Below are 13,173 nucleotides of genomic sequence, written 5' to 3'. Positions count from 1 at the left end.
TCTGCCGTCCAGAGTAATAGCCTCGCGTAGAATTCAACCGTACCTAAAAGATTAAAAATGGTCGTCTCACGGTGCCCACGATTCCGGCCGTTCTGCTTGTCTGAAATAAAAAACGTGAAAGTTTCTTAACTAGTATGAATTTGTATCAGGTACTAGAACAAAGGAAAAGAGTCGGTAATTGAGAAAAAGGGCGATATTTGTAATTCGATTATCGATTTTTGTATGTTTTGTGAACTTCGGAGGCCTAAAAAAAATAGAAAAAATTAAAATATTTGGTTGATTCTAGTAGAGGTTGTAGTCAGATAAGTAGTAAATGCGTACTTAAAATTTTGAGTGAATTGGTCATGTAGGTTTCGAGACATCACGGACGCCGTTCTGAAAAACATAGTTTCGAGAAAATGCCTTTAAAATTTAGTGCATCGATAATGATCCAGAGATGTATTTTTGAAACTATATCCTTTCAGAATATGCAAAAAAAATTGACTTTTTCAAAAGTTCACGTTAGAATATCCACTTAAATATTGATGGCAAAAGAACACAATTTTCTTCCGAATTCAATGAACGGTAAACATTCGTGCTCGGCAGTTTATTACTCGAAATCTCCATCACGAGTCAGGCTCGTCAAAGTACGGCAATGGGTTAACCTGGGTAATCGAGGTTCCACCGTATAAACCCGGCACCACAAAGAAAATTATTACGAAGGTACGATTATTACATCATGAAATTCCTGTTTACTTCAATTACGGATGTACCAGACCCAGCTGTGTAAATATTTTAACGCTCGTGTTTCGAAAGCTGGGTCATCCAAGATCTGGCACTCATCTGGCACATCACAGAGCTTTGATGAATAAAGAGCCATGTATTCTACAACAGTTCAACCCCGTCGGACCCGCTCTGCAGAATTATGTACATGGATTTCGCATGCTCTTTTATGAATACTGACGTACTTACGAGTGCTTGCCAGGTTTACCGCATTTCGGCTCTTATCTTGAGTGGATTTTGATACCAAAAGTTCCAATGAAGATTAAGCCATGCGATTAGAGAGATACGCGCCGTACTGTTCCGTACGATAATTAACAAAACAATAGATAACGGTGCTTTTTTCAGTGACACAAAGACAAAACATGTTTTAAGAAAATAGGTTATTATATCGAATCTTAGGAAATTATTTCAATAATTCTGATATTTGAGAGAGCGACGGCTGTGATCGTAGTAATAAATAAACCATTATGCTGTCTAAAAAAAAATGACAATGCGGTTTATGTCTTTCTTCGAATGCTTTGAAAAGTATTAAGTTTTATGTAGAGTAAGTCTTAATATATTAACAATTGAAATAATTCATAATGGATAAGAAGTTAAGTTGTAGAAATAGAAATTCACACGTCAGAAGTGGACTTTAAAATATTTATTTAATACGAGTAAAAGATAAAACGAGTAATCTAGTAAACTACGAGCGTGTATCTATTATGGAACACCGTTTTTGTACCATGTCTCTGTATTTCATAAATCGGCCCAATGAAAGAATTGTAGTACACAGTATCGAACAGCATATTTTTACTTAGAAACGCCTGTATTCGAATAAACATTTTGCTTACTTCTGACTGTTACGTAACAGTATTTGCGTGAGTGAATTTATAAAGAACAATGTTTGAAGATATGGGCAGAATTTTTATATCCACTTTCATATTCCCTATCTATTTTTTATTCTACAGTGTGCATAATTATAGACTCGAAGTAACTGCTACATCGTTACCGATATCCAGACGAGAACTTAATAAAACATCATATTTGTATATTTCTATTTTCTGTTGTTTCTAATATAAAATTATACAACTGCGATATTTTGTTAAGTAAGCTATGAACTCGAAGTAACTTTTATGTATTTACTGATATATGAACAAAAACCGAAACAAGGACTGTATTTCTATACTTCTGTTTTCTATTATTTCTAATATAGAAACAAGCAAATATGATGTCTGTTAAGTTTTTGTTCGAATATCACTGAAAATGTAAAAGTTACTTTGAGTCTATACAGGATTATTTTGAACAGAATGTACAAGCGAGCACCAGGTGATTCCTCATAAGAAGACATGAAAAAAGTATGGAGTTGCTTGTTTTTGTTTGGGACTTAGTTTCTGAGAAAATCGAATTTGAATATTCAAGCATGAACTTTCATTTTTCTTTTGTCATTCCAAGCAATAGCAAAATTTAAGAAAAGCATTCTAGTTACGGTCCAGTAAACTGATCCCTCTGTCATCTAAAAAAAATCGAGTCGTTTAGTCCAGTTCTAAAAAAGTTATTGCGTTTTAAAAGTTGTCCGAACATTAATGGGAGTCACTGTATCACCATTCATTTTCGGACAACTTTTAAAACGCAACAACTTTTTTAGAACTGGACCAAACGACTGGAATCTTTTTTTTTAGACGATAGAGGGATCAATTTACCATACTATAACTAGAATGTCTTTTTTTAATTTTGCTATTATTTGGAATGACAAACAAAAATAAAAACTTATGTTTGAATATTCAAACTCGATTTTCTCGGAAACTAACACCTAAACGAAAAAAAAGCTATTCTATATTTTTTCATCTTTCTTTTATGAGAAATCACCTGGTGCCCGCTTGCACATACTTCCGGGGACACCGTGTAATTATTCACGCCACTGTATTATTCGTGGTTCTGTTTCTAGAAGGGGTCACAATTGAACGGTGTGCCACGATAGGTACATTTACCTTATGCTCCCTCATAAGACAAGAAGAGTTTCTCAAAGTTTCTTCCATTGAAGGTACACCTGGCTCCCAGAGGATGAGGAATCAACGAAGCTGGAAGGTCCTCGACCTGTACTGCCGCCAGCGCCACCGCCGCCCACTGCTCAAGCTCCGAAAACGAAGCACGTCAGCTTCGCCAGGTCGCACACGCTTACGTCCTTTGACGTCCCAAGGAGTAGAAGTCCCCCGAGACCACAGAACCAAGAACGGCTCATAGATTCTCAGCCAACGATGCAGAATGCGATGCTCCCTTCGTCTTTACCTTTGATGCACCCCTACGTTCCCAGTGAACCGCGGGTTGTTGTCCTCGGTGAGTATCTTCTCCAATGGCAGTCCACCCGTATCAAACAAATTTGCACGGTCAATTTACTGCATGTACAATTGTTTGAGACCCGATCGAATTTGACACGTACCCCGCGAGTCCGGATCGATTTCCGTAACCGACGCAGCGCTGTGACCTTATGCATGTAGACGGGAGACTTAATGACCGTCGGTACCACCGAGCTTGCTCCGGCATGGTCAAATAACTATAAACTAGAATCCTCGAGCGTTGCGTACGCGAACAGACGGAACCTCTAGTTGATATTTGTCAGTGAACTATGGTTAATTTTTATACGGCCACGATTCTCGAACGAATATTTATTATACAGACGGCTCAGGAGCCAATCAGTATTAGTCCATTGACCCGAAAATTCGGAGGATTTTGCAAACTAGCTGTAGAAAAACAACAATGCTAGGAATACTGCGAAGCACAATTTTTATTAGACGATATACGCATGAACTTGAGCAAAAGGAAAACAATAGAAAAATATCAATATCTGTTTAGAAAAAACAATTTCCTCTGAACAATTTTGTTTAATCGTTCCGTGGTCGATGTAAGTGCTCCCATCTGTTGTTTATTTATGAAGAAATCGACTATGCATATTGATTTATCGATCGAAAGATCCTCCGATAAAGACGTGTTCGCACTGTGTAATTGATTTTCAAAGAAAAGTGAAGTGACTGACTTTTGAACCGTCCACACATTGTTGCACGATTTTTCTGTATTGTGAAGACTTTTAATCCTGCTCGCAGGTAAACGCATTTATTTATTTAAATAACGTAAGAAGTTTGAATGAATTACTTATTATTATTGATTATAAATATAATCGATACGAACATACAGGAAATTAGGAGTGAATAGAGGAAGAAACAGAAATGCACACGTACGAAAAAGTAAAAGGAACAACGTGACGCTAATTGTCTTCTGCGTCCCGAATTTATAAATGCCTCTAAATTCTATTATCGTCAGATGTGGTTTAAATTGTTTAGTATAACAAGCTAGTAAGTAAGGAATAGCAAGAGCAGTTCGGTAGAATACCACACCAATTTCTATTTATCCAACAATACCAGAAGACAGAAATAGAAACAGATCATTTGAATGAGTTGAAATGCAACTGGTTGTTCGGCCTTATTTACTTCTCCCATTAACGCTAGATTATCGGAACACCAAAACTAGTTGTTTTATATTAGTTTCTAAAAGTAACAATTGGACATTTATTCTGATTTTGAACGAGTAAAATTTACCGCAAGTAGCACATATAGTAATTAAATAACTCATAAATGTATCTTTACAATCTGAATAATGGTAAATTAAACAATTAATGTAAACCGATGTTAAAATAAAATTAACTAACACCAGGGTGATCTGTACAATGTATGAAATTCACACTATAAATATTTTCATTGAATGAACATTTTCCATATTTTGTAAAAAAAGGTAAGGTTTATCACATCTTTTTCGTGTTAGGACTTTAAAATTGATTGATACTATTAAATGTGTTCATTCATTGGTCGTTTGAAATATTTTCATTACGTTTCTAAAAAGTTATAACTGTAAGGAAAATGCTAGAACTGTGATTTCTGAATAATCATTTTGAAGGGAGCGCGTTCAGGCGAAAATCGATTATCAGCAATTTTCCAAATAAAATTTTAAAAATATGCATTTTGATCCATTATGCATTTACATTATGTTTTATATAATTATGTTTATTCTTTGATAATAAAAAAATTTTTCTTTTATGAAAGAAAAATCGGATTGAAAAATTCTTACCCAATTCTCTTGAACATTGCGTACACGAATAATAAACAAATAACTCGAACATTAACAAATTTTTCGAACTGAAATTTTTACTGCAATTTGTGTACACGATGTCGAAGTGAACTGGTTACGGATTTTCATGAAAAAATTAGTTGGTAAAATAATTTGCAGATAATTCGAACGTGTAAAAATTGCTATCAAACTACATATTTTCAAAATTTTACCTGAAAACTTATCGATAGTTGATTCTTGCCTGAATTCCCTTCCTTAACACACCTACAGCTTAAGCGTTCATTCACACACTGGACTGTTTACATTATTTTTAATTATTTCGAGGGTAAAGGAAACTCCCGAAAAACGAATCTCCCGGGCACCGAAGAGTTACGACTCCACGAGCAGGATGGACGACTTTGAGGATAGCTGTAAAAAACCGCGCAGTACCACACAGTATCTACGACAAATTGCGACAGTGGCTGGAGGCAATGCAAATGTAAGAAACGTCAGACGCTTTGCAAAGAGAACTTTACGAAAATGCTGGCTTTCGAAGAAACTCTATCACTAACGAGTTAACATAATAAGATGCGATTGCATTCTGCAGAACGAAAATTGCGAAAAAACGAATGACATAAAAAAAAGTATAATCGCGAGCTGTCCGATCTCCTAGTTAAGCGGGTGTTATTAAAAATTTTTTGAAGAATATTTCTCGGATTCTGGAGAGCACTTGCACGAGAAATTTACGTAAACAGTAAATGATAAACAATTTAACATGGTCCTCGAAGCCGTGCTAAATTTTTCATACAACTGCATGCATTTATTTGTGTTCATTATGTGAGTATCACTTCTGTTTGTTCTGTAAATAAAAACCATAAATTGCAGTTATTTGTTACGTTATCGTTGTCGCCGAATTAACACTATTTCTCCCAGAGGAGTCAGAAAATGCAATTAAAATTTTCATTTAATGTTGCTTTTACCAAAGGGATCAGAAAATGTCATCAAAATTTTCATTTAGCACTGTCTCTACCAAAAGGGGCAGAAAACGCTAATGAAATTTTTATTTAACATTATTTTTACCAACAGAGTTAAAACACATATTTTTAAATTTTAATTGAACCTTATTTTTACCGAAGAGGTCAAGACAGCTTTTAACAGTAGGACGGCCGTTGTCATATACGCATGACTTCGCTAAAAATATTTATACAAAATATCGGCAAAAATGGTTGCAAAAGGGAGATATTTTATTTTTAATAAATAGATAACATTACGCTAGAATCATTGTTGAATGGGGCGATTAAAATTATAACACTGGAACCATAAAATCTGTGAAATTGGTGAATTTCAAATGTTTCATGACTTTAATCAGAAAATCGTAAAATATAAAATACAGTCACATATAATACGATCTTTGTCACATTATTTTATTGTTTGTCGTACTAAATCGTTGGGGCGTTCTTTGAAATGAAATAAATAATTGTTTTCTGCTCACAGCAACATTAACCGATTTCGATGAAATTTCCAGCATGCATATAATTCACCGAGATCTACAAAATGCAATGTTTAAAATTTAGTTACTCACGCAAATAAAAACAGTTAAAATATATGAGCATTTTTTTATTTTCCTGTCATTTCAAAAAATTTTAATTTTTGTAAAATTTTGATTGTAAGACCCGCTGAATGCTTCTACTGTTTCGTATTTCATCTATTCATTTTTATAATCAATAAATTACGGATATTATGCATTTATGCCAAAGTAACTAGATGAATAGTGAATAGTGAATTTAAGGACATCGTTGCATTATTTTTTATTTCTTAAAACTGTAAAAAGAGGAAAGACATATATTTTCAGTCCACCGATTAGTAAAAAAATTATTCTGCGTTTCGGTAAATGTCGTTGTTTCAGAACGGAAATTCGTTATTTCAGAAAGTGTATACAAGAAATCCTGCCTTTTACTGATCTCACAATCGCAATTCACAGGTCAATTTTCACGTATTCGCGCTTTTTCAGAGCCGACTCTAGAATGACTTTTCAACGAGACGTGTAGCCTCGGTCATTCATCAAAAGCACGTACACACTTTCCTCTCTCACTAAATAGATCCTCACTGTACTAAGAATGTTCTTGAAAAAGATGTTGCTGTAGCACTGTAGGCAGATGTCTCCTCTATTAAAGTTACGGTATCAAGTTAAAGCATTCATGAGGTTCACACCTCGAAATTTATGAAAACTGCGTCTTCAAAAAATATCAGTCTTATTTTTAGCAGTATTATATAAATGATGTTATTCAGCATACAGATTAGACTACATTCACTGTGCTTTGTACTTTGTACTTTTTACTTTGTACTTTGTACTTTGTACTTTGTACATTGTACTTTATACCTCGTATTGGGTTGGCAACTAAGTAATTGCCGATTTGTTCAATAAAATAAAAAATTTTTTTTACTTGGAATGAAGTTTAATATGTAATGTATTTTCCATTTTGTTCGATGACCTTTTGCCATCTCTCTGACAACTTGAAAATTCCACGCTCGTAGAAAGTCTGATCCTTTTCAGCCAAAAACTGAGTTAAGTGAGATTTTACAGCGTCATCATTATTAAAAGTTTTACCACGAAGGGAGTTGTCCAGGGATCGAAATAAGTGGTAATCAGGGCTATATGGTGGGTGTAACATCAATTCCCAACCAATATCCATCAATTTTTGTCGAGTGGACAAAGACGTGTGCGGCCTAGCATTGTCCTGGTGGAAAATGACACCTTTACGATTGACCAATTCTGGTCGCTTTTCCTTGACCGCTGCATTCAATTTGTCTAGTTGCTAAAATTCACGGATAATAAAAAATAACATAATAATAATAATAATAATTTTATAATATAACATTTACGGGTATCATAAAAATGGGAGTGAGAGTCATCTATAACTGAAATCGACAATTACTTAGTTGCCAACCCAATACTTTGCACCTCGAACCACATATCATTTACTATATTTTACTGTATCAGTTACAGTTTTGAATTAATTCTTTAATGATGGAATAAAGTAAATACACATTAGGTTACTACAAAAGTGCGGTTTTCATCGTTTTATCTCTCTGGAGTCTATTTAGATCCTTAAACGAATTCGTATTTACGGGAAATAAGTTCAAAGAATAAAGTCAGTTCGTTTAATAAAATAGCATAATTTTCGTTTGGAAGCAAACCGCAATTTTATAGCTACCTTTTTGGACTCTTGCGAACGTGATTGAAATTGGAAACGTAGAGCATTTCTGAGTTGGACTTGAAGTAGGCGATTATAGTGCAACAAGGAGGAAGTTGCATTTCTGAAAGAAAATAAGAATTACCGTCTCAAACGTGATATAAATTTACGATCAATGAACTTTTTACGTTGTATGTGAAACCAACTGTTTTCAAGAAAATTCTAATATTGAATTGCTGAAAATGCATATTGTAATCATTGTAATAAATGATACATTTTAAAATTATTCTTCTATCCTCCTTATTACGCTAATTACTTGGATATTATTCCCTTTTACAAATGTGGGGTCGCGTCCATTTCAATAATGTAGGATATACAATGACCAATGAAAGGCTAACCAAATTATTGGTCGATGTCTTCCGCTAATAACTCGTCAACAAAGCCGCGGACTGCATTTGCGTTAAGGAAAAGGTTACACCAAATGATCACAGGAGCCCCTCATTTCTCGATTTCGAGTAACTTTTGGAATCCACTGTATAATACGCGAATAACTAAACTTAAAATTCATCGTTTCAGATTTATAATCGCTATTTAGGCGAAAACCGCAACTGAAGTGGCAATTAGGCAAATATAATTAATGATTCGTTTATTTCCAGGGAAGTTCAATTGATCGGTCATTCAACGGAATTGATTAACCGAGAACCGTGCCCCCAATTAGTTCGAATAATCAAGGTTCCGTTGCATCGCGTTAAAAGAAACGACTGCTCTTTTTCGATTGCACTGTATACAGTCTGCAGATTATCGGTTCTGTTCAAGCACCATCTTCTTACCCAGAAGTCGGCTGTTGGCTCAATATTAGCAACCAAATTGCCAATATAGGCGGCCCGGCGGGACTGGATATTGAATTCGTGTAGGACATGATGACTGCTAGTAGTAGTTTCATGCCACGGATAGTAGACTTAATAAGCATGTTGCACGAGGCCGAATCACTAAAAGCATTGGATTTGCTTTCGACATTCATTTCCAAGGTACCGTTGAATTACGGCGACAGGACGAATCATATTACTGGAGCAATTTCTGTCGAAGTGAATCCGTTTCATCTTTTAAGGCTCGTTTACCTAATCGTATAAAATGTTTACATAAACCATCGTTTGACATTAGCGTAAAATCTATTTCTATCGGAAAAATCATTTTGAATATTGCATAGTGTCTAAAATAAAAGTTTCGTTCTATGACATTTTCTGTTATGAAATATATATTGATTAACGTTAATAATTGAGAACAAAAGCTTCCGTTTAACTTTTATGCAAATCGTGGTTTTCATGAAAAAAGTAATTTTCCGAAAACAAGATTTAAAGAAAAGTTTCTTTCGTTGACTAAAAGATTCCACGCTGTAAAAAAAAAATTCAACATGAAATTGGACCTTGTTAATTATTTTGTTGCGTTTTAATGCAACACACTATAAATGCATAAAGAACCTAAAAAACTATACAGGATGTAACCAGACGGATGGTACTATTGGGCATGTAGTGATTCTAAGTGCGAAAATAAGTTGGAGGAAAGGAATAATATTTTTTCGTTCAAAGTTTCGTTTACGAGAAAATCAAGTTTGAAAATGTGTAGATAATACGTGTATTTTCAGTTACTCTCCGTTCGGTAACACCCTGTATATAGTTATGCATTTATTATTATGCATTCAAACAGAAGAATGTTAGTCCTGTTCTTCGCACGTAGAATCACCGCGTGCCCAATTATATTGGGTTGGCAACTAAGTAATTGCCGATTTGTTCGATGAAATAAAAAATTTTTTTTACTTGGAATGAAGTTTAATCTGTAATGTATTTTCCATTTTTTTCGATGACCCTTTGCCATCTCTCTGACAACTTGAAAATTCCACGCTCGTAGAAAGTCTGATCCTTTTCAGCCAAAAACTGAGTTAAGTGAGATTTTACAGCGTCATCATTAAAAGTTTTACCACGAAGGGAGTTGTCCAGGGATCGAAATAAGTGGTAATCCGATGGCGCGAGATCAGGGCTATACGGTGGGTGTAACATCAATTCCCAACCAATATCCATCAATTTTTCCCGAGTGGACAAAGACGTGTGCGGCCTAGCATTGTCCTGGTGAAAAATGACACCTTTACGATTGATCAATTCTGGTCGCTTTTCCTTGACCGCTGCATTCAATTTGCCAGTTGCTAACATTCACGGATAATAAAAAATAACATAATAGTAATAATAATAATAATTTTATCATATAACATTTACAGATATCATAAAAATGGGAGTGAGAGACATCTATAACTAAAATCGGCAATTACTTAGTTGCCAACCCAATATTAACCGTACGATAACACCATGTCTATCAGAGAGGAAACGAAAATGATTCAAATCGGTTCAGAAAACCAATAAATTGCGGAAGAGCAGGTCATTTATGGGATGTCTTCCTGTAATCAAGTATGAAGAATAGTGTAATCACACAGATTCAAACATATACGAAGACGTGCCATATTCGCTCAGATTTCACTGAAAGGTTAGAGAAATGGGTGCCTTACTGTTTGACGAGGAATAATAAATCCGCACGGATTTTGTCCTCACCCTGATGATAAATCTTTCTTTCATAGAGCAGAGGTCTTCTCTCTGTTGATAAAAGGGTCTCCATTAATCATCGATGTTTTGGTTGATCGCTGTTTAGCGTTGTTAAACATTGCATAGAGGAACTATGGTGATATTTTAGTGTAAACATTTGAAAAAATCGATTGTTCTTGCATTCCTTTCAAAGATACACGTACGGTGTGTTCGCGCTAAATCTAACCAGCGTTTCCTTTGCAAAAAGCAAACATTAGAATAATGTAAGAGGAGAAAATTATATTATTTTTTTGCAAGCAATATAACGATGTCTGTGCATTTCTTTCATCAACATTATTTTTTTAGAAACAAAGGTGGCCTTCAATTTTTGGAATGGATTCATTCGTATATGACACAATGACCTTCGGGATCACGCAAAGTCGCACAAAGACATTCGTATACAAAGAACAGTAAATGATGGTTGCGATTGAATTTCTTTATGACATGTTTACATCGTTTCCCGTAGATTTTGAAGAAATCGATTTAAGTGAAAATTATAAATTATTCCACAATATTGTGAAAATTAGCATTTTAAAGACCTAGTAGCATCCTAGATTGGACTTTTAAAAGACACAATTGTCCACTCCCGAACTGGTTGTTGCGAATGAATTGTTTACGTAATGTTTGCGAGCTTCACAGCATCATATCGTCGAAAGAATACACAAAATTATAAGTTTTTGTCACTTATGCAATCAGTTTACCTATTTATTATTAATAGATATGTTTTATAATATATACACACACGCGCACGCGCGCACGCACACACATTCATACACATGTTACAGTTAAATATAATTAACTGCGAAATAAATTCAAGGAATCACAACAGAGTTTTCTATCGGTTTTTTAAATTGATCTATTATTCTGTAAGTGTCCCAATACTTTTGTAGGAGGCTGTGCACGTAGTTCTAAGGGTTTCGAATTCAAGTTCCGTAGCTTAACTAGATTTGCTCATTCTTTCGTCTGACGAAAACTCGTGAAACACATACATTTCTCGTTGATCAAACAGCAAGGTGCAATGTATTTAGACTCGCAAGGGTAGCAGCAAGCAGCCAATTGAATTTGATTCGATCAGAGGCGGAGAGTTAAATGCTTGAAGATATTAGTGTACAAACTCACAATGTGTTTGTATCAGTTTTTACACTCGTACACGATTTTCGAACTGTTTCTATCAGTTTTCACCCTTGCGCACAATTTTCGAATATTCATTTCGAATGTTGCATAGCGTCCAAAATAAATCTTTGTTCTCTGTGATATTTTCTGTTATGAAATTGTATATTGATCAATGTTAGTAATCGGATACAAAAATTTGCATTCAAAATATTTGAAATTAATAATAATCTTTTGAACAGCTGATTATTACGTAAAACAAATTTTCATGTAATGGTAATGTTTTGGAGGATAACGAAGATAACCTGAAAATATATACGTTCTTCCAAAAATTTATAAACTTTCATGGTGAATATAGAGATTAGAGAAATAATTTCTACCACTCTATCGTTTGATAAAGAAATAACTAGTAACTTACGTAGAATTGTTCATTCTTCCGTATGACGGAAACTCATGAAACAAATACAGTTCTCGTTGCTCAAACTGCGAGAAACAACGTATTTAGAGGTGTGAAAGTGGCAGCAAGCAGACATTCGAATTTGATTCGATTAGAGGCCAGGTAACTAATCTTTGCGGCCGGTGCAAGTGCGCATCTTAATACAATAATACCTATATGGTGGTTAATTCGCTATCGGAGGTGGCCTCTTCGTCGTCCTGGATATGTGACATACTATGCAGTGCTAATGTAGGGAGCAACTCAATAGGCATCTACAAAGCCAATCCATCCATTATCCTAATATTCCCTTTACCCTTCTCTCTAGTATTTACCATATACTGCTGTGTGGCCATTTCTCGCTGCAAATACAGCCAGTGCATAACAGAATTTTAAGATTTAATTAGAATGCATTTGTGTCCGCGTTGAGCAGAGCTTGAAACTATCCTGAAAATACAGTAAATCCTCCCCAATTGTCCCTCAACTCGTAAACAAAAATGGACAATATTGGAAGAGGAGGTACGATTATTCGAGCCTCGAGCCTCGTTTTTATGGTTGTTGACAATCGATAACTATAAAAACGAATCGCCTGGCTCGAATAATCTCCTCTTCCCAAATTGTCTATCTTTGTTTACAAACTAAAGAACAGTTGGGGAGGATTTACTATTAGTCCCCGATAAAAAAATGGCACGCTTTAAAAACGAGCGATTTTTATTCATTTAATATTACATTTCGATTTTACGCAACTTGCAAGACACCGCTCTAAATGTACACAAATGAAATCGAATTAAATTCCTCCAGTCCAAACAGTTTTATTTGAAAAAAGAGAAGAATTTTTATGGACACATGCTGCGACAAAATGATGACACATTTGATTAAAAATTACGCATAGCAATAAATCAACGAATGATATTCAATGCTCAATATTTTGTGGTTCCTCTTTTATATTAGGTCTACCGGAAAGTTCTGT

At 34.8% G+C, this 13,173-nt stretch overlaps 1 protein-coding gene across 4 annotated transcripts in view; it reads left to right on the top strand.

Moving 5' to 3' along the window:
- The window catches only part of LOC117217425 (uncharacterized), a 367,343-nt gene that overhangs the window by 99,073 nt on the left and 255,097 nt on the right, over positions 1-13,173 (top strand). For all 4 annotated transcript variants that reach the window (XM_033465133.2, XM_033465059.2, XM_033465211.2 and 1 more), the window contains exon 3: positions 2,786-3,078. In XM_033465133.2, the coding sequence (XP_033321024.2) occupies positions 2,786-3,078 (293 nt within the window). The remainder of the gene's footprint in view (positions 1-2,785; positions 3,079-13,173) is intronic.

Source organism: Megalopta genalis, chromosome 4 (assembly GCF_051020955.1).
Source record: "Megalopta genalis isolate 19385.01 chromosome 4, iyMegGena1_principal, whole genome shotgun sequence".
Classification (NCBI taxonomy): domain Eukaryota; kingdom Metazoa; phylum Arthropoda; class Insecta; order Hymenoptera; family Halictidae; genus Megalopta; species Megalopta genalis.
This window is presented reverse-complemented; position numbering and strand designations above follow the sequence as displayed.